Source organism: Bombina bombina, chromosome 3 (assembly GCF_027579735.1).
Source record: "Bombina bombina isolate aBomBom1 chromosome 3, aBomBom1.pri, whole genome shotgun sequence".
NCBI lineage: Eukaryota > Metazoa > Chordata > Amphibia > Anura > Bombinatoridae > Bombina > Bombina bombina.
The window spans coordinates 555,336,467-555,358,826 of NC_069501.1; the positions used below are offsets into that span (position 1 = coordinate 555,336,467).

At 39.6% G+C, this 22,360-nt stretch overlaps 1 protein-coding gene across 1 annotated transcript in view; it reads left to right on the forward strand.

Annotated features, from left to right (window-relative positions):
- Positions 1-22,360, forward strand: part of SDC3 (syndecan 3) — a 226,245-nt gene that overhangs the window by 137,985 nt on the left and 65,900 nt on the right. The window contains exon 2 of the mRNA XM_053705369.1: positions 6,824-6,944. Coding sequence (XP_053561344.1) covers positions 6,824-6,944 — 121 coding nt within the window. The remainder of the gene's footprint in view (positions 1-6,823; positions 6,945-22,360) is intronic.

Here is a 22,360-nt window from a genome sequence, read left to right on the forward strand (position 1 = left end):
AAAGTTTGTGAAAAAGTGAACGATTATTTTTATTTGATCGCATTTGGCTGTGAAATGGTGGCATTAAATATACCAAAATGGGCCTAGATCAATACTTTGGGTTGTCTAATAAAAAAGAAATATATACATGTGAAGGGTTATTCAGGTATTCCTGACAGATATCAGTGTTACAATGTAACTATAACTAATTTTGAAAAAAAAAATGCTTTGGAAATAGTGCTACTTGTACTTACTGCCCTATAACTTGCAAAAAAAGCAAAGAACATGTAAACATTTGGTATTTCTAAACTCAGGACAAAATTTAGAAACTATTTAGCATAGGTGTTTTCTGGTGGTTGTAGATGTGTAACAGATTTTGGGGGTCAAATTTAGAAAAAATGTGTTTTTTCAATTTTTTATCATATTTTATATATTTTTTTATAGTAAATTGTAAGATATGATAAAAATAATGATATCTTTAGAAAGTCCATTTAATGGTGAGAAAACCAGTATATAATATGCGTGGGTACAGTAAATGAGTAAGAGGAAAATTATAGTTAAAAACAAACTGCAGAAATGTAAAATGTAGAATTCCACTATTTATTTGTGTACATTAGCTTAATTCTGCTCATATAATGTACACCGATATTTTCTAATTATTACTACATACTACTATGCTGTATTCTTCTGCAATGTAAACCATTAGTTTTATTTTCTTCAAAGTGTAATATAACATTATAAAACATATCTTTTTCTTCCCTCTGCCCCTTGATTTTATTTTTCTGTAGTGTAGTGGTATAGAAAGCAGTCCCACCCACTCTCTACGTAGTACACAAAGCGTGCTCCCGATGATCCTGACTAATGCGCATGAGCAGACCTTCTATTCAGCCACTTCAATGTAAACAATGAATCTCGAGATTAGTTTGAGAACTGCAAGAAGGATCTGCTGTGTTTTTGGAGAGCAAAATATATACTTATACCCTTGTTATAATTTGAAATTGCAAAATAATTCTATGTAATTATCTCTTTTGTATTACAAATTAACAGCTAAGTGAAAAATGATAAAATATATTTTATTTTCCATGTCTGCATCATTGCACTCATTTCAGTGCTGCAGCGCTCCAAATAATACTTGCTTGAATGGTAATTCACGCTATTATCCTACGGTGAATGTGAACTAATGTTCTGGTTCACTTTTTGAGTTGACATCATTGGGCTTCCCATTAGGAACCATCTGCGTATTTGTTACTCTATCGTGAACTTGCACTCAGTAGACCAGAGCAGGGTGGGGGGGCTGTCGGATGATTCCATATAAAATGTAAGCAATTTATAATAATTTGTCAAAGAAAATTAAAACATATTATCACTATTAGAATGTCAATAATACAAAAGGTGAATTGCACTACCTCAAAGTTTACTATCACTATAAGTAAATTGGCTGATGTATTTCAATATATTTTAACCTAGTAAGGTAACAGTTACTAACTGACAGCACACTCTCTTCAAATTGTTGGTTGAAATCCTGCTATTGCATTACAAAGTCACTGTTTAAACTCATTAAAAATACTCAAAATTCCAAAATGCAAAATTTATTTAATAAGCCATCTTTCGCTTTACATCTATTGCTCATACAAGTATATCAGAGGTGTCAAACTCATTTGAGTTATGGGCCATTTTCAAAACAAGTACAACTCACGTGGGCCGCACACTACCTACATATCTTGTCATTGCTAAACAAAGTAGTGGCATTTGCTATAACTGTATACATTGCAAAACATTGTTTTCTGTAACTCCTAATTACCTTACTCTCGGCTAGATTACGAGTTTTGCGGTATGAGTGAAAAAGTAGCGTTAAGGCTCATAACGCTGCTTTTTCACTACCGCTGGTATTACGAGTCTTGCAGATTTAGGGGCAACGCACACTTTTTTTTACCTTAACGCAAATTAACTTACGCAATTTGCGTAAAGTCTTTTTTCAATGGGACTTCCATAGCGCCGGTATTACAAGCCTTTTCTGGGAGGCCAAAAAGTGAGCGGTACAATGCAATCTAAAGTCAGTAGTTATGAGTTTTACGCTACAAAGCTGTAGCATAAAACTCATAACTAAAGTGTTAAAAAGTACACTAACACCCATAAACTACCTATTAACCCCTAAACCGAGGCCCTCCCGCATCACAAACACTATAATAAAATTATTAACCCCTAATCTGATGCTCCGGACATCACCGTCACTATAATAAACATATTAGCCCCTAAACCGCCGCACTCCCGCATCGCAAACACTAGTTAAATATTATTAACCCCTAATCTGCCACCCCTAACATCGCCGCCACCTACCTACATTTATTAACCCCTAATCTGCCGCCCCCAACGTCACCGCCACTATACTAAATTTATTAACCCCTAAACCTAAGTCTAACCCTAACACCCACTAACTTTAATGTAATTAAAATAAATCTAAATAAAACCTACTATCATTACCTAAATTATTCCTATTTAAAACTAAATACTTACCTGTAAAATAAACCCTAAGCTAGCTACAATATAACTAATATTTACATTGAAGCTAGCTTAAGTTTTATTTTTATTTTACAGGTAAGTTTGCATTTATTTTAACTAGGTAGAATAGTTACTAAATATTTATTAACTATTTACTAACTACCTAGTTAAAATAAATAAAAATTTACCTGTAAAATAAAACCTAACCTGAGTTACACTAACACCTAAGCTTACACTACAGTTAAATAAATTACCTAAATTAAATACAATTACCTAAATTACAAAATAAAACAACACTAAATTACACAAAATAAAAAAAGAAATTATCAGATATTTTAACTAATTACACCTAATCTAATAGCCCTATCAAATTAAAAAAATCCCCCAAAATAAAAAAAAATCCCCTAGCCTAAACTAAACTACCAATAGCCCTTAAAAGGGCCTTTTGCGGGGCATTGCCCCAAAGAAATCAGCTCTTTTACCTGTAAAAAAAATACAAACAACCCCCCCAACAATAAAACCCACCACCCACACAACCAACCCCCCAAATAAAATCCTAACTAAAAAAACTAAGCTCCCCATTGCCTTGAAAAGGGCATTTGGATGGGCATTGCCCTTAAAAGGGCATTTAGCTCTTTCAATTGTCCAAACCCTAATGTAAAACTAAAACCCACCCAAAAAACCCTTAAAAAACCTAACACTAACCCCCGAAGATCCACTTACAGTTTTGAAGACCGGACATCCATCCTCAACGAAGCCGGGAGAAGTCTTCATCCAAGCGGCAAGAAGTCCTCAATGAAGCCGGGAGAAATCTTCATCCAGACGATGTGGTCCTCCAGACGAATGAAGGTTCCTTTAAATGACGTTATCCAAGATGGCGTCCCTTTAATTTTGATTGGCTGATAGAATTCTATCAGCCAATCGGAATTAAAGGTGAACCAATAGGATTGAGCTTCAATCCTATTGGCTGATCCGATCAGCCAATAGGATTGAGCTCGCATTCTATTGGCTGATTGGAACAACCAATAGAATGTGAGCTCAATCCTATTGGCTGATTGGATCAGCCAATAGGATTAAAGCTCAATCCTATTAGCTGATTTCATCAGCCAATAGGATGTTTTCACCTTTAATTCCGATTGGCTGATAGAATTCTATCAGCCAATCGAAATTAAAGGGACGCCATCTTGGATGACGTCATTTAAAGGAACCTTCATTCATCATTAGTCGTCAGAAGAAGAGGATTCTCCACGCCGGATGTCTTGAAGATGGACCCGCTCCGCGCCGGATGGATGAAGATAGAAGATGCCGTCTGGATGAAGACTTCTGCCCGTCTGGAGGACCACTTCTGACGGCTTGGATGAAGACTTCTCCCGGCTTCGTTGAGGACTTCTTGCCGCTTGGATGAAGACTTCTCCCGACTTCGTTGAGGATGGATGTCCGGTCTTCAAAACTGTAAGTGGATCTTCGGGGGTTCGTGTTAGGTTTTTTTTAAGGGTTTTTTGTGTGGGTTTTATTTTTAGATTAGGGCTTTTGGGCTGAAAAAGAGCTAAATGCCCTTTTAAGGGCAATGCCCATACAAATGCCCTTTTCAAGGCAATGGGGAGCTTAGGTTTTTTTAGTTAGGATTTTATTTTTGAGTTGGTTGTGTGGGTGGTGGGTTTTACTGTTGGGGGGTTGTTTGTATTTTTTTTTACAGGTAAAAGAGCTGATTTCTTTGGGGCAATGCCCCGCAAAAGGCCCTTTTAAGGGCTATTGGTAGTTTAATTTAGGCTATGAGGTTTTTTTATTGGGGGGCTTTTTTTATTTTGATAGGGCTATTAGATTAGGTGTAATTAGTTTAAATATCTGATAATTTCTTTTTTTATTTTGTGTAATTTAGTGTTTTGTTTTGTAATTTAGGTAATTGTATTTAATTTATTTAATTTATTTATTTAATTGTAGTGTAATGTTAGGTGTAAGAAAGGTTAGGTTTTATTTCACAGGTACATTTGTATTTATTTTAACTAGGTAGTTAGTAGATAGTTAATGACTATTTAGTAGCTATTCTACCTAGTTAAAATAAATACAAACTTGCCTGTAAAATAAAAATAAACCCTAAGATAGATACAACTATTAGTTATATTGTAGCTAGCTTAGATTTATTTTACAGGTAAGTATTTAGTTTTAAATAGGAATTATTTAGGTAATGATAGTAGGTTTTATTTAGATTTATTTTAATTATATTAAAGTTAGGGGGTGTTAGGGTTAGACTTAGGTTTAGGGGTTAATAAATTTAGTATAGTGGTGGCGACGTTGGGGGCGGCAGATTAGGGGTTAATAAATGTAGGTAGGTGGCGACTATGTTAGGGGTGGCAGATTAGGGGTTAATAATATTTTACTAGTGTTTGTGAGGCGGGAGTGCGGCCATTTAGGGGTTAATATGTTTATTATAGTGGCGGCGATGTCCGGAGCGACAGATTAGGGGTTAATAAGTATAATGTAGGTGTCGGCGATGTCGGGGGCGGCAGATTAGGGGTTAATAAGTGTAAGATTAGGGGTGTTTAGACTCAGGGTGATACGTGTAAACATAAAATTTGTTTCCCCATAGGAATCAATGGGGTTGCTTTAAGTAGCCTTACGCTGTTTTTTTGCAGGTGTTAGACTTTTTTTCAGCTGGCTCTCCCCATTGATGTCTATGGGGAAATCGTGCACGAGCATGTAAAACCAGCTCACCGCGGCTTTCAGCAGCGCTGGTATTGGAGTATGGAGCTCAATTTTGCTCTACGCTCACTTCTTGCCTGTTAACGCCGGGTTTATGAAAACCTGTATTTACCAGCGCTGTTGGAAAGTGAGAGGTGACAATAACGTGCAAGTTATTACCGCACCCCTCATACCGAAAAATTTGCAATCTAGCCGTCTGGCTTGATAAAAAGGGGTAATTATGCTTTTAAGAAGGTGACACACATGTTCCATCGGATTGCTCTCCCACAGAGTCCGTGCTATTTTTTTTCTATAGCAGCCGTGTTCCGGGCGCACTCACAGTTTAGCATACGCATGCGCATATGCTAAGCATTATAAATAGTGGATCACAATGCTGTCAGCATAGCGACCCACTGTTTACATAGTGATAGACATATACCTGTTGTATATAATATAAAATAAATACATATAAAATATATATTTATCAAATATAAAGTATGTGATTTTAGTTAAAGAGAAAATTATGGAAAGAAATGGACAGAAATTATGCGTGAAATCAGTGCTGCCATTGTAATGAACACATATAAAGAAGTACTCAAATAAATCATTATGCACTTACATGTGTTTGCCTTTTTCTTTTTAATAACAATGTTACTCGTTAAAGACTGAGGGGTTTTAACGTATGCACATCCCTAACAGTAAGCGCACTCGCCCTTTAAGTAATAAGCATATTATAATTATTATTTTTCATGGAGGTGGCGTGGGCCTAACAAAATTAGGACGAGGGCCGCATGAGGCCCGCGGCCGCCAGTTTGAAGCACCCCTGAAGTATATGATACTGTAACCGAGGTTCCATTTCTATTGTTAAATAACTGCTAGTTGCTGTGAGATCAAACGTTATATGTGTTGTTACCATGGCCAACTTCCATTTAGATTGAATAAAGGCATGGAATTATTTTTGGCACACCCAAGTATCTTCTCTCCTCTTCTGCTCAATGTCACATTTCTACTTAAGAAAACTGTAAAATCCAAAGCACAGTTTATAGTTTGCTTTACTTGGCAGAAAAAGGTATAGAACACATAATATAAGTAACTGAGTAGTGCATTGTAAAGTTGCACAGCTGTACAGAAGCGCTTCAGATGAATGATGCTTACAGGCAGCTGCCTACTTTGCCTAATGAGAAATTTGACAATTTGTTGTTAAAGGGACACTTAATCCCAAATTTTTTCTTTCATGATTCAGATAGAGCATGTAATTTTAAGCAACTTTCTAATTTACTCCTTTTATCAATTTTTCTTTGTTCTCTTGCTATCTTTATTTAAAAAGCACCCTGGATAGCACTTGCTGATTGGTGGTTACATTTAGGGACCAATCAGCAAGCGCAACCCAGGTGCTGATACAGAAATGGGCCAGCTTCTAAGATTACATTCCTAATTTTCAAATAAAGATAAAAAGATAACGAAGTAAACTTTATAATAGGAGTAATTTATAATTGCTTAAAATTGGCTGCTCTATCATGAAAGTAAAAATTTGGGTTTAGTATCTCTTTAAGTAGGCATGATCTTTTACACAAAAACATTGTGGAATGCCACATAATAAGGTGTATGCAATGGTTGAGATGTTCCTAGATCAATTTCTCACCCTCTCATGGTTTGTCTTTAACAGGCCCAACGGTGGCGTAAGGAATTTGAGGATGAGCGCCCAGTTGATTTAGAAAGCTCGGGTGACGATTATTTCTTTGAAGATGATGAAATGGATGATGAATACTCTGCATCTGGATCAGGCTGTAAGTATCTATGTCATCTAATAAGATGTGTTAATCATACCTAAATAAAGATTGAATATGCTTGTTTCATCAAAGCATTGTTTTCCCATCTGCCTTCTGTTATTGCATATTTTTTCTTGTATCTGTGTTGTTTAAAAAATAAAAAAAACTTTCCTTAAGTATCCAAAACGTATATCTATAGCAAGGGTGTGTTACCTTTTTATTGTATTCAGAATCATTCAGGGATCTTTAATCATTAAAATAAGCAAAATTGCTTTTAGCATTTATTTTGTTTTGTATCAATTATTTATTTTCTAAATTTAATATGTATATTGTATATATCTATCTATCTCCATATTAATCCATCTCTGTATGTCTGCCTGTCTGACCATCTGTCCCACCGTTCATTTGTCTATCCATACGTACATACTTTCCTACATACACATATTTGCACATATGGAGGCCAATTTAACAAATGTCTTGCGGACCTGATCCGACAGTATGGATCAGGTCCGCAAGACATTGCTGAATGCGGAGAGCAATACGCTCTCCATATTCAGCATTGCACCACAAGAGCTGCTGGTGCAACACCGCCCCCTGCAGACTCGCGGCCAATGGGTCGCCAGCAGGGGGTGTCAATCAACCCGATCGTACTCGATCGGGTTGAATTCCGGTGATTCCTGTCCGCCTGCTCAGAGCAGGCGGACAGGGTTATGGAGCAGCGGTCTTTGTGACCGCTGCTCCATAACTTGTGTTTCTGGCGAGTCTGAAGACTCGCCAGAAACATGGGTCGTCAAACTCCGTTCGGAGCTTGATAGATAGACCCCATAGTGATAGTAAAACAAGCTCACATTTTACATGTAATTTTGTATGCTCTCATGTTATATTGCTTATCTGATGCATTTGTTGAGCATATAGAAACTGTATTGTCTTTTATAGCAGTTGAAGCTACTCCTTTGAGAGTTATCTGGTGTCCTCAGGATATCGTTTTTGCTTCCTCTTCATTAAAGGAAACGTTAACATTCTTTGAAACCCACCGTACACCTACAGCTACAGCTAAAACACAGAGCCCTTAACCAATCTCCATAGCAACACCAAGCCTCAAAGATGACAAACAAAAAATATACATTTTAGTAGACAAGATACAATTATTATTATATTCCAGTGTGGGTAAACAAAACAAATAACCCTCAGGCTAGAGTAGGGTTCAACAAACCCATAGCATCTCTAAAATGAGGCCTGTGACTAGATTTGTGAATTATGTATTGTCCCATTTGCCTATTTTCATTACTGAGCTATGATTTATCATTCATTCATCATTTAGATTTATGTTATTAAATCTGAAAAGCATAAATATTTTTTTTCTATTTATCATGGAACTATTTGGAGTAATGAAGTCTACTGCAAACATCTAATTGAGTGTCACATCTCAAAAGAAATATGAAGCCTCCATCTTGATGTTAGCCTTTAAAAGATATTTAGACAATGATACTAAATATGTAACAAAATACTATTTTGTGTTGGCAAATATGAAAATCAACTTATTAAATTAGCACATTAGTCTGTGAAACAGTTATATCAGATATTGTTTAATGATATTGATTTCCCAAGTTGTGAATAGGGATGTGAGGTGAAATGCATGCTTCAAGTTTGCTTCTTATGTACCACACCGTATTCACTAATATTGGGCTGAAATAACAAAAAAGGCAGGCATTATTCTTCTTATTTATGCTTTATATCAGGGCTCGACAAACCCAGGAGCCTGGGAGCCACTGGCTCCTAGAATTTTACCCCTGGCTCCTAACTTTTTGGGTTATTCTCCATATATCTATATACAAATCCAACTGTCTGGCTCCTAAAAAATATGCCTGGCTCCTAAATATTCTTATTGGCTCCTTATTTTTGAACATATTCGTCAAGCACTGCTTATATAATAGCACTTTTTAATGTTGGAACTTTGGCTGCCAAAGAGGAGTTCAATAGAATTGGCATCTAGTGGTGTGATAGAGTTTTCATCTTTCGTTTCAATCATTTTAAGGCTTTGTATGACCATTTTAATCTATATATATTTAATCATTTTCCATTTTCATTTGGATAGTTGAGTTTGGCCAAACTCACCATCTCTATGAGATACAATATATGCTATTTAATAATGCAAAGGTTCTTTTTTGCTGATGAAAGAAAGAGGTTTCAGGATAACTGATAGTGACAGAATGTAGGATCTTTAGGGCTTGAGTTTTATATGTCTTACTTACATTAATCTACTGTGTTAACGTTTCTGGAGTATTTTGGATTGCTGCATTTATTTCAGATGTGCTAATTCTGGAGTATTTTTCCATTGCACCCTTTATAAAAAAACTCAATCTGATACACACATGGGGCCGAATGATCAAGCTCTGAATGAAGCTTGATGCCCCTGTGAAACAGCAGTTATGAAGCAGCGGTCCTGCTCTGAGGCTGCGGACATCCCCCTGCTAGCGGCCGATTTGACACCCCCTGCTAGCGGCCGATTTGAATCTGCAGGGTGCTGCATTGCACAAGCAGTTCACAAGAACTGCTTGTGCAATGATAAATGCTGACAGCGTATGCTGTCTGCATTTATCGATGTGCGGCAAGCATGATACGCTACATCGTATCATGTCTGCTCGCACTTTCATAAATCGGCCCCATGGTTCTGTTGAAAATGTCTTGAACCTTGGTCCAGTTTGTATATACCATGGTTAAACAACTTAGTTTTAGTAGAAGAGCTAAGAAGGAGTGCTGAAAACATGTTTAAAATGTTATTAATAGAAGGAAAAAAACAAATATGAATAAATGGAGTCAGACTTCACACAAGCAATACTTTAGTAACAAATATGGCGTTCCTTATATCAGGGTAAGTACCACAACATTTTATATAACAATATCCATAATTTCAGATGTCAGTAGCAAAGATATTTCACTGTAACATCATTCAGACTTTCATAAGCAGCTGAAGTAGTCCCAGTAAAAATAATGCTGGATATCTTAATGATTCAAGCAAACATATACTATCTGGGGTAGGTATGAATGATATAAAGAGAGCTAGAGGGCTGTATTGTTTTCTAGATTTGGCAAAGTGTGTAGCTAGATGTGTGTATATAGTCTTGATTACTCTTTTATCTTATGAAGATTTTAATCTAGTTTTGTATATTAAATCTGTGCATAATTCATCATTATTGGCCACAAACATATTTTTATATTTACTCTCAGAGCTAACACTTTTCACAGTTTTCTACAATGAACCTCAAGGTTAAAGACACATTCTGCTCTTTTGAGACAGGATTTTTGAAGTAAAAGCCTTTTGAAGGTGAAGCCGTTTGAAGTAGACCAGATACAAACTTGTTCTTGAAAGCTTGCAGTGTTTATCCTTCTTAGAGCTTGATGATATTAGTGTAAAAATATACTCCCAAATTTTATTTGCTCAAATACACTAATCTAAATATAAAATCTGTCAAATTTCAACTGAGAGTCAATAGAGTCTGTACAAAACTTGCTCCAGAATTCAAGTAGATCACTTTGACATAAAACCAGGTCATTCCAAGCTCTGAAAGAAAATGTGAAACTCCTTAAACCTTAAAGGGCCATTATACACTCATTTTTTCTTTGCATAAATGTTTTGTAGATGATCTATTTATAAAGCCCATTTTAAAAAATGTATAGTTTTGCTTATTTTTAAATAACATTGCTCTGATTTTCAGACTCCTAACCAAGCCCCATAGTTTTATTTGAATACCGTCAGCTACCTTCTTCAGCTTGCTCCTGTTTGTGTAAAGGGTCTTTTCATATGCAAAAGATGGGGGAGGGGGGGAGTGTCTTATTTCCCACTTGCAGTGGGCTTTCCAACTGCCTTTTCAACAGAGTTAAACTGAAAGCTTCTAAGTAAGTTTTTAAACCATTTTATACTGGATTTTTATATCAGTATCTGTGCATAGTATTCTTTATAGTAGTGTCTATTACACGCAGTTATATGAAAATGAGTGTATACTGTCCCTTTAATTTTTTTTAGAAAACTTCTATAATAGATAAAAAAAGAAAATATTGCCTTTATAGGGCTAGATTACAAGTGGAGCATTAAAAGGGATAGTCTAGTCAAAAATAAACTTTCATGATTCAGATAGAGGCATGTAATTTTAAACAACTTTCCCATTTACTTTTATAATTGATTTTGCTTTGTTGTCTTGGTATTCTTAGTTGAAAACTAACCCTAGGTAGGCTCATATGCTAATTTCTTAGCCCTCTTATCTAAATTAATTTTGACATTTTTTATAACTAGAGGGCGTTAGTTCATGTGTTCTATATAGATAACAATGTGCACGTGGAGTTACCTAGGAGTCAGCACTGATTGGCTAAAATGCAAGTCTCTCAAAAGAACTGAAATAAGATGGCAGTCTGCAGATGCTTAGATACAAGGTAATCACAGAGGTAAAAAGGGAATTAATATAACTGTGTTGGTTATGCAAAACTGGAGAATGGGTAATAACAAAATTTATGCTTACCTGATAAATTTCTTTATTTCCGGGCATGAAGAGTCCACAACGTCATTCCAATTACTAGTGTGATATTTAACTCCTGGCCAGCAGGAGGAGTCAAAGAGCACCCCAGCAAAGCTGTTAATTGTAACTTCCCTTACCCATAATCAGGGGAGAGCTGGCAGCCTTAGGCCTGGGGGGCAAATCCAGTCAAGTGGCTCATTGCACCACTGAATCAGCTCACAGCCAAAGGACCCACCGCAGGCCACAGCCAGCAGGACCCACAGCAGGCCACAGCCAGCAGGACCCACAGCAGGCCACAGCCAGCAGGGCCCACAGCAGGCCACAGCCAGCAGGACCCACAGCAGGCCACAGCCATCAGGACCCACAGCAGGCCACAACCAGTAGGACCCACAGCCAGAAGGACCCACCACAGGCCATAGCAGAACCCACTGCAGGACCCATAGCCAGCAGGACCAACTGCAGTCCACAGCAGGACCCACAGCCAGCAGGACCCACCAGGAATAACCTTTACTGAATCCAATTGGGAACAGATAGTGCATGTTCACTTGCAATTCTTGGAATTAGAAAAAAACTTTGTTTTCAAAGTCTAATTGCAGGAAAGGGTGCAAAATAACGAAAGTTTATTGCAAAGGTGTTTTACTAGACTTTATTTAAAATGTTGTATTGTTGTAATCTCAAATTGCTTACATTCCTTAAAAAATGTGGGCTGGTGGAATGTGTCAGCCAGAGGATTTTTTAAGGGGTTAAAGGAAAGCTTTTGAGCAGTTTTTTTCTGCAATGATTTTAAACCACTAATTTTTTTAAATGTTTTTTTAGCACGTTTATTGCTTCTTTAAAAATATGGTGACCATGTAGGCTGGTAGAATTGAAGGTCTGTACACACCGGATTAACAACTAAATAAAAAAACATCTAAAACTTCTTAACTAAATAAGCCTACAGTTAGAGCGAACACACATTACCTATTATTTTTCATGCTGCATGGAGTGTGTGCAGCCCTCATGTACATCTCAAGCCATGTTGCTTTCCTATTTAAATTACTGATCTCTCGGATTAACACATTGAATACTACACTCACCGGATGCCAAGGAGACACAAAGAGGAGCCCCACATGTATTCTAACCTAATAAACAGTAAATAATATAATATATAAATGTACATACAAAGTACTCACTGCATCCCACACCAGCACTGCCACCCTGAGGTTGGTGCCATAGTGCTGGGTAATACGCAGGGCCGCCACTAGAAATTGGCATGTCAATGTAGACTCTAGCAAAGAGAAAATAAAAGACTTTCTAATATTTTTTTAATTTACATATAATAAACAAGAGTCCTTTAGTTTAATCTTAATACACTTTAAGGGACATGAAACACAATTTTTTTCTTTTACAATTCAGATAGAATTTTAAACAACTTTGCAATTTACAAACACCTAGATTTAGAGTTTTGCGTTAGAAGGGGTGCGTTAGCTACGAGTGTCTTTTTTCCTCCGCACCATTTAAATAACGCTGGTATTTAGAGTTCTCTGAAGGGCTGCGTTAGGCTCCAAAAAGGGAGCGTAGAGCATCATTTACAGCCACTGCAACTCTAAATACCAGCGTTGCTTACGGACGCGGCCAGCTTAAAAAACGTGCTCGTGCACGATACCCCCATAGGAAACAATGAGGTAGTTTGAGCTGAAAAAAAAACTAACACCTGCAAAAAAGCAGCGTTCAGCTCCTAACGCAGCCCCATTGTTTCCTATGGGGAAACACTTCCTAAGTCTGCACCTAACACCCTAACATGAACCCGAGTCTAAACACCCCTAACCTTACACTTATTAACCCCTAATCTGCCATCCCCGCTATCGCTGACCCCTGCATATTATTATTAACCCCTAATCTGTCGCTCCGTACACCGCCGCAACCTACATTATAGCTATGTACCCCTAATCTGCTGCCCCTAACATCGCCGACCCCTATATTGTATTTATTAACCCCTAATCTGCCCCCCCCCAACGTTGCCGCTACCTAACTACACTTATTAACCCCTAATCTGCCGGCCGGACCTCGTTGCCACTATAATAAATGTATTAACCCCTAAACCGCCTCACTCCCGACTCAAAAACCCTATAATAAATAGTATTAACCCCTAATCTGCCCTCCCTAACATCGCCGACACCTAACTTCAAGTATTAACCCCTAATCTGCCAACCGGACCTCGCCGCTACTCTAATAAATGTATTAACCCCTAAAGCTAAGTCTAACACTAACACCCCCCTAAGTTAAATTTAATTTAAATCTAATGAAATAAAATAAATTTTACAGGTAATTTTGTAATTATTTTAACTAGGTAGATATTAAATAGTACAAGAATTTTAAACTAATTACACCTACTCTAAGCCCCCTAAAAAAATAACAAAGCCCCCCAAAATAAAAAAATGCCCTACCCTATTCTAAAATAAAAAGTTAACAGCTCTTTTACCTTACCAGCCCTTAAAAGGGCCTTTTGCGGGGCATGCCCCAAAGAAAACAGCTCTTTTGCATTTAAAAAAAACATACAATACCCCCCCAACATTACAACCCACCACCCACATACCCCTAATCTAACCCAAACACCCCTTAAAAAATGTGGGTGGTGGGTTGTAATGTTGGGGGGGGGGTATTGTATGTTTTTTTTTAAATGCAAAAGAGCTATTTTCTTTGGGGCATGCCCCGCAAAAGGCCCTTTTAAGGGCTGGTAAGATAAAAGAGCTGTTAACTTTTTATTTTAGAATAGGGTAGGGCATTTTTTTATTTTGGGGGGCTTTGTTATTTTTTTAGGGGGCTTAGAGTAGGTGTAATTAGTTTAAAATTCTAGTAATCTTTTTTTATTTTTTGTAATTTAGTGTTTTTTTTTGTAATTTAGTTTAGTTGATTTAATTGTAGATAATTGTAGGTAGTTTAGTTAATTAATTTATTGATAGTGTAGTGTTAGGTTTAATTGTAACTTAGGTTAGGATTTATTTTACAGGTAATTTTGTAATTATTTTAACTAGGTACATATTAAATAGTAAATAACTATTTAATAGCTATTGTACCTAGTTAAAATATATACAAAGTTGCCTGTAAAATAAATATAAATCCTAAAATAGCTACAATATAATTATTCGTTATATTGTAGCTATATTAGGGTTTATTTTACAGGTAAGTATTTAGCTTTAAATAGGATTAATTTATTTAATAAGATTTATTTTATTTCGTTAGATTTAAATTATATTTAACTTAGGGGGGTGTTAGGGTTAGGGTTAGACTTAGCTTTAGGGGTTAATACATTTATTAGAGTAGCGGCGAGGTCCGGTCGGCAGATTAGGGGTTAATAAGTGTAGGTAAGGTAGCGGCAACGTTGGGGGGGGGGCAGATTAGGGGTTAATAAATATTATGTAGGTGTCGGCAATGTTAGGGGCAGCAGATTAGGGGAACATAGGGATAATGTAGGTTGCGGCGGTGTGCGGTCGGCAGATTAGGGGTTAAAATTTTTTATTAGAGTGGCGGTGATGTGGGGGGACCTCGGTTTAGGGGTACATAGGTAGTTTATGGGTGTTAGTGTACTTTAGAGCACAGTAGTTAAGAGCATTATGAACCGGCGTTAGCCCATAAAGCTCTTAACTCTTGACTTTTTTCTGCGGCTGGAGTTTTGTCGTTAGAGTTCTAACTCTCACTTCAGCCAAGACTCTAAATACCAGCATTAGAAAGATCCCATTGAAAAGATAGGATACGCAATTGGCGTAAGGGGATCTGCGGTATGGAAAAGTCGCGGCTGGAAAGTGAGCGTTAGACCCTTTCCTAACTGACTCTAAATACCAGCGGGCGGCCAAAACCAGCGTTAGGAGCCCTTAACGCTGGTTTGGACGGCTAACGCAGAACTCTAAATCTAGGCGTTATATTGTCAAATTTGCATTGTTCTCTTGGTATCCTTTATTATTATTATTAGTTATTTGTAGGGCGTCAACATATTCTGCAGCCCTATAAACATAGGTATAATATGCATTTTCTTCTTAAATGAAAAGAGTCCACAGCCACATTCATTACTTTTGGGAATTCAGAACCTGGCCACCAGGAGGAGGCAAAGACACCCCAGCCAAAGGCTTCAAATACCTCCCCCACTTCCCCAGTCATTCTTTGCCTTTCATCACAGGAGGTTGGCAGAGAAGTGTCAGAAGTTCGAGATAGTCTCTTATGGAGGGTAATCCTCTTTGAAATGGGACTGGAGTTTTAAGTAATCCTGTCAGCCTCTCAGTGAGAGCATAGGTGAAGGTTAGAGTCCGGAGATGCAGGGAGAGTCTTTTTGTGAAACCATACGACTCATATTAACAGCTCCTTGGCAATCAGTGTTGACAAGTTTTGCTGTCTGCCTTTATTCACTCAATTCCATATCAGAAGCGAGGCTACTATCTGTCACACTTTGAAGGGCCGTGTTCCTGTTCTACGGCGCAGATTCCGGTAAGATTGTTTCATTTTATTTAATTGTGTGAATGTAATGTTAACGAGAGAAGTTAGGGTCCCGGTGAGACTCCTTTTATCTTAAAATAGGAATATTGGGTTAATATCTCCTGAGGAGGGTTATAGAACAGGGGGGACTTTAATCATGTTTGTTATGTGGTTTTATCTGCTAATGTGTAGTAATACTTTGTCTCATGGTTTTTCAGAACATTTTTAGCCTTATCATCAATTGGTGTGATCTCTAGAGATTTGCACACTCTTTTTGTGACTGGCACGGTGCACCTCGTGACCAGGTTTGGTTGCATTGTTTTCCACTTCCGTATGCTGACTGTGTTGCGACAGAGAGAGTCTGCTCGTTGGTTGTCTGGTTCACAGGAGGTGGTGAGTTCCCCAACCATTGGGTGTGTAAAAGGGTGCCAGTTAGTGTTTGTCATTTTTGTAATCCAAGGATTATGAAGGATTCTGATTTTTTAGACACGGATGTCTCCGATGCGGAGAATGCGTTTTGTGATGAATATGAAATGGCCCGGGTTATCCATGCCCATCAGTTATGTTCCAATTGCTGTTCTAAAGTACTCTCTTTTCCCGACTCAAGGACCTTAGAGTGCGTTGAGCCATCCGCCCCAGAGGATTCTATGTCTGGTGAGGCGCGTGCCCCAGAACCATCCTTTGCTACACAAGCAGGTGTCCCTATGGCCTTTACTCCTGCTCCGGAAGGTGGCTTGTTTCCTCCAGAGTTTACGGCACGGTTCCGCATGGCCATATCTATGGCATTGGCTCACTTATATCTCCTGAGTGAAATATTTTTAAGGTACTGTCCATGTTCTGTCAACCAGGGCCCGTCGGGCATGGGATCACCTGATTCAGTTCAGCCTTCTGGGTTAGACTTTTGGGGATGAAATTAATCTCCTTGACGTCTCTGTTTTTCTTTCTTTTATGTATCGGTTCCAGTTCTGAGCTTGGGTTAATGGGGCCTCTGATCGGCTGGTCCTGTTGGCGTACCCATTCACCTTGGGCGTTCACCCACAGGTGCTGCCTTACTTTTATTTTGAACCGGATAGGATGTATTTGATATGTCTTATCAGCTCACGTCTGATATAATTTCTGTTTTGGGAATGTTCTTTCTCTGGAACTGATACTTGCGATTTTGTGGTTGCATGGCTGCTTCCTTGGAAGTTGCGCACTTTTGGTTAGGAACAAAGTTATGTTCTAATTCATATTATCAAACTTTCGGGTCGATTTTTCTTGGACCTTAGACAATTTTGCGGTGTCCTTGTACCAGGCAGGTACTGGTTGGGCACTATCTGCTGTTCCTTGGGTTCATGTCACCCTCGTGGTGCTGATTATCCTGTCGGATTTTGATGTCACCTGGCCTATTGATATGGACTCCTGGCTTGGATCCTACTATGTGGTATGGGGCCTAGTGCGTAGATTCAACACTTCTAGAAGAAGTTTGGGAGTTCTGATATAAGTTGGCCTTTTTAGGGGCCTATGGCCACTCCACCCTGAATGTGCCTGATCTTGGAAGCTGAGCAGAGTTGGGCCTGGTTGGTACTTGAATGGAATACCAGGTGCTACAATTTGCTTGAGTTACATGACCCACTTTTTCAAGACGTCATCAAGGTTCCTAAGGGTCCCTGGGGACTCGGAACCATAGTTTACACTGCTGTAGAGTTTGGAGATGTGAATGAACTCTGGAGGTCTGGTATTCCAGGTGATGGACAATTTATGTCTTCACTTGCGGTATCTTCCGGATGTCGACTCTTGTAGCCTAGTCGCATTCCTTTTGCGGCGGTGGAATTCTCTTTACTTCCTGTTTTGGGTTGGATCATCTGTTCTGGAAGTGAGGAGCATGTCCTTCTTCCTTTTTTCTCAGCGTCTCGTTTGCTCCAGTACGTGGAGTGCAGGGGTCACCCTGCCTTTTCTGCCAGGAGCGGTGAGGCTCCCATTATTATTACTGTTGCAGGGATTTCGGGAGACCGATCCGGTAAGGATTTCTTTAGACTATCATCTTCTCAATCTAAGAACTGCCCCTTGTCATCATCGATAAAGTTACGGCGAAACGCGTCTGGTGACGCATGTTGGGGGTCGGAGTTTACAGTAAGAAATATGTTATACTAACCGGCAACACTAAGGTCTGTGAATTTATATACTTTTTTTACTCACATTTTACCAATAAAAGCTATGTTTTATAGGTAAAGACCTAAGTGCATGAACTGTTCATTTACACAAGTCGGAGCATTGGCTTATAAAGCATTACATTATATGCATATTTCAAGAAATTGTTATCACATATATAAATAAGAGCCTAATCTTGGAGATCATTACTGCCTAAAAAAGACTGTTTGTGGTTTCTAATGGAGAACACCTGGTACTAAAGATAGCATTAGGTGCAACATTTCGTCCATGCATATCAGTGCTTGTTAAGGGTTAAGCACAGGCAGTAATTTCAATTTTGTTGCTATAGCAGAGAGTAAATGCCAATTGATTTACCTTGTCATACCATGGTCTTTAGACTCTTGGGTGCTATCCTTCGACCTTATGCAAATCTAGCCTTTTTGGGCTTGAGGGTGAGAGGTCCGTGGTCAGTCACAGACCTTTGCCTTTCTGGGGTCTAGGAAATGACCTACTTCTTCACCAGCGTGTGGATCAGTTTGTTCGGCCTGTCTACAGAGGATAGCCTTGCGATCCAGGGATACTGGCTGCCCATTTCTTCAACTGGTCATGAGTTTTTTCAAACTCTTGGGTTTGAGGCTGTTGCTAGGTAATCTACGTCTATGGACTTAGATGGTGGAGGGCCCTGTTTTGGGTGTGCTTCTACCATGGGAGGCAGCTGATAGATTCCTCAGGAAGTTCGATATTTCGATCGGTTCCGTTTTTCGAGGACTCTGGCTTGGCTTAGGACTACGTCTCTTGCCGGGAACGGGCATGGATGGTTCTGCTTAACCCCTGGGTTTGGTTCCCCCCGTGTGTGCCGTTGAGGGCGGGGATTTCTGACTCATGGGAGATTACTGTCTATCTGAGGTTTATGTTTAAGGTTCTCTGATGGGTCCCTACTTGTCTTCTGGAACATCTTTGCTTCCTTGTAGACTTCAGTTGTCAATTCAACTGGACTGGTGATATTGGCCGAAGGGTCTCGCCTCTATTGGTAGGGTGGTTACCGTTGCTTTGCTCCTTTTTCTTCTCACCTAGGGTGGGGGGTGGGTTCTTGAGTGTCTTCTTGACTTGGAGGTACCTCAGTATCTGTGAAGGCCCGTGGGTCCTCATTTTTCTCACCTCGTAGGAATTTTTCCCTTTCTGGCGTATTCAGAATCACAGAACTGGATTCTGGTATTAGGATGCTGGGGGTCAGAGTACTTTCTTCCCTGGGGGACTGTTCCTTCTTCTTCTGAAAGGCTGCAGTGTAGGAGTTATCAGACCCGAGGATGAAGTAAGCTGTCATGACGCATGGAGCATGTCAGTTTAGTAGCGGTTCTACTCTGGGGCCTTGATCCTCGTAGATCCATCCTTTTTTCTTCTGACAATCTGGGACTCTTGTCTTAGGTCTTTAACTAGCCTTTGGGCTGGGACCGTTATAATGGAGGGAAGGTTGGGTATTGTTCTGCTCTGTGCAGTGTTGACCGTTTACTATTATTTGTCCTCCCTTTCAGTGAGGGGACTTTTGGTGCCCATCTTTTTACTGTTTGCATCTGCTGCTGGGATGGGATGCTCCTTGGAGCCCGGATAGTCTGGGCGGGAGCTGTTGTCGAGATTTTTCCATGCTTTTTGGTGGGACGAGTCCCACGATGGCTTAGGGTCAGCTTTGCTGCCTGGAGATTGGTCATCGTGAGTTCCGGTTTACAGGTGGCTCTGGGTTCTCTTGGAGAGCTAGGGCAGTTATCCTGTTTCTGCTTGTCTATGCCTGTCTAACCTGACGTGTTTTGACTGGGCTTTGATGCAATAGGGAACTCGTGGGTTTTTTGGAACACCATATGTGGTATGGTGCGGTGTCAGGGATATGAGGGTGGCCATCCTAGTGATGTTTTTCCTGAGTATGGTCTTATTTTTCTGGTCCTTGTCCTTCTATGGAGTTTGTCTCCCTGGGCAGTGGTCCTGTTGCAACTTTGGGTTGCTCTAAGTTTGATTTGTGCCCATGTTGGATGCTCCTTCGGATCTCTTATGGGGTCCTCTATTCTCCCCCTCGGGGGTAGATGGAGGTTTTTGACTTTCAGGGGTACTTTTCATGAGAGTCGAAAGCAGCTGGGCTGGCTTCTCTAAGGCCTTTTGTGCTCAGCAGACTCTGGGTCTGAGTGGTCTCTAGCATGGCTTTGCAGGTTATGTAACTGATGAGCAGTTACCTGGGCTTCTGGTTTTTCCCTTGTCGTTTAGAGTTTTTGTAGGGTGTTAGGTAATTTTAGGATGTGGTGCCTTTCGAAGGGGCCGCCTTTTTGTACCTGCCCTTTGTTTGCATTCAGTGTTCTCTAGCTTGGGTATTGTGTTCCCAAAAGTAATGAATGCAGCTGTGAACTCTTCCCGTTTAAGAAGAAAAACATAAATTATGCTTACCTGATAATTTTCTTTTCTTCTGACAGGAAGAGTCCACAGCTCCCGCCTGCGTTTTATCTATGAGGCGGCAGTAAATTCTTCACACTAACAGCTTGTAGTGTCTTCATTTCTAAAGATGAAACATGGCTGGACTTGTCTGCTGAAACTACAATCAAGCATTGTAAAGCACAGTTTGCACGCCATGGACAGCCGGACAGGGTAATCTAAGATAATGGACCTCAATTTGCATGTGAGCAATTCAGATGGTTCTCTACAGATTGGGGGTTTGAGCATCTTACCTCTTCCCCACGGCACCCTCAAGTTAATGGCAAAGCGGAATAAGTTGTAAAGATAGTGAAGAATCTTTGCAAGAAGTCCAAGTGTGAAGGTAATGACCAGTGGAAAGCAATTCTACATTGGAGGAACACCCCAACCCGAAGGCATGGACAGTAGTCTTGCACAGCGCTTAATGTCAAGGAGACTGAAGACTTCATTGCCAGTGGCAAATAAATTACCTGAACCTTGTGTGGTAACAGGTGTACTGGAGAGACTGTGACAGAGGAAACAGATTTCCAAACTGACAAACAATGTGTCTGCCAGAGACTTACCTGAATTAAGCATTGGAGAGCCAATTCGTATGAAGCTGCTCCCTGGTGATAGGACTGATCACTGGAGACAGGGTACCTGTATTCAGAGGGTTGCTCCTCGCTCATATCTTGTGGATGTGGAAGACGGTCTCTTCTGCCGCAATCGAGTGGACCTGCGAGTGGCAGAACATTGCACCACACCAGCATATAAGCATCCTGCACTTGACCTCCTGAGGCGCTCAATGCACCTAGTCCTACTGGACCACATAAGCAAGACAGAGACAATACTGCTGTCATATCAGAAGGATTCAATGAGGATGACATAATCCAGCCTCATATACCAACAAGTGCTAAACACACCAGCCAGGAAAGAGGGCAGCTCCTTATCAACACCTTTTTGAGCTGAACAGCTTCCCTCAGGCAAAATCCTGTGGCCTTGTGTAGCAGTCGAGTTTCAAGACCACCAGATAGACTCATCTGTAGTGTATCTACCAGTAACACAGTATGTTATGTTTTGGGGGCCAAATTATCAAGCTCCAATTGGAACCTGAGCCCTGAAGACTCGCCGGAAACAGAAGTTATGAAGCAGTGAGAATGACACAAATAATAATTTTCACAAAGTCTGCTGCCTCAGATTTTATGATGGCAATTTGCATATACTCCAGAATGTTATGAAGAGTGATCATATCAGTTGCAATTAATTGCAAAGTCCCTCTTTGCCATGAAAAATAACCCCCCAAAAAACATTCCCACTCTATTTCAGCCCTGCTCCAAAAGGACCAGCTGACAGTGTTGACGAAGACAAGGCTGGAGACCACTCTGTCTTGCTGACTGGAACAGACTGGAAGCTTTAAAAAGAGGATGGTGCTTGAAGTCATTGCTCTTCCTCTGTTGACCATGGTTACCTGCAAGGAAACACGTGCAGTCATCATTGCTTTGCATAAAAAGGGATTCACAGGCAAGGAGATTTCTGCTACTAAGATTTCAACTAAATCAACCATTTATCGGATCATCAAGAACTTCAAGGAGAGAGGTTCAATTGTTGCGAAGAAGGCTTCAGGGCGCCCAAAAAAGTCCAGCAAGCGCCAGGACGTGTCCTAGGGGTCAATTTAACATGGGGCGGACAGACATGATCAGCTATAGCGAATCATGTACGCCACATATCGATAAATGCCGACAGCATACCGCTCCCTGCAGATTCCCTTGTAACATCCAAAACTTTTACTTTGTTTCATTACCTTGTTAATATTTCTTTGCAAGGAGATACTTTAATAGTCTAAGTAAAGACTTATTCTGCTTAAGGTGAACCGTGTTGCGCATTCCTAATCATCTCTTATGGTTTTCCCCACTTGCA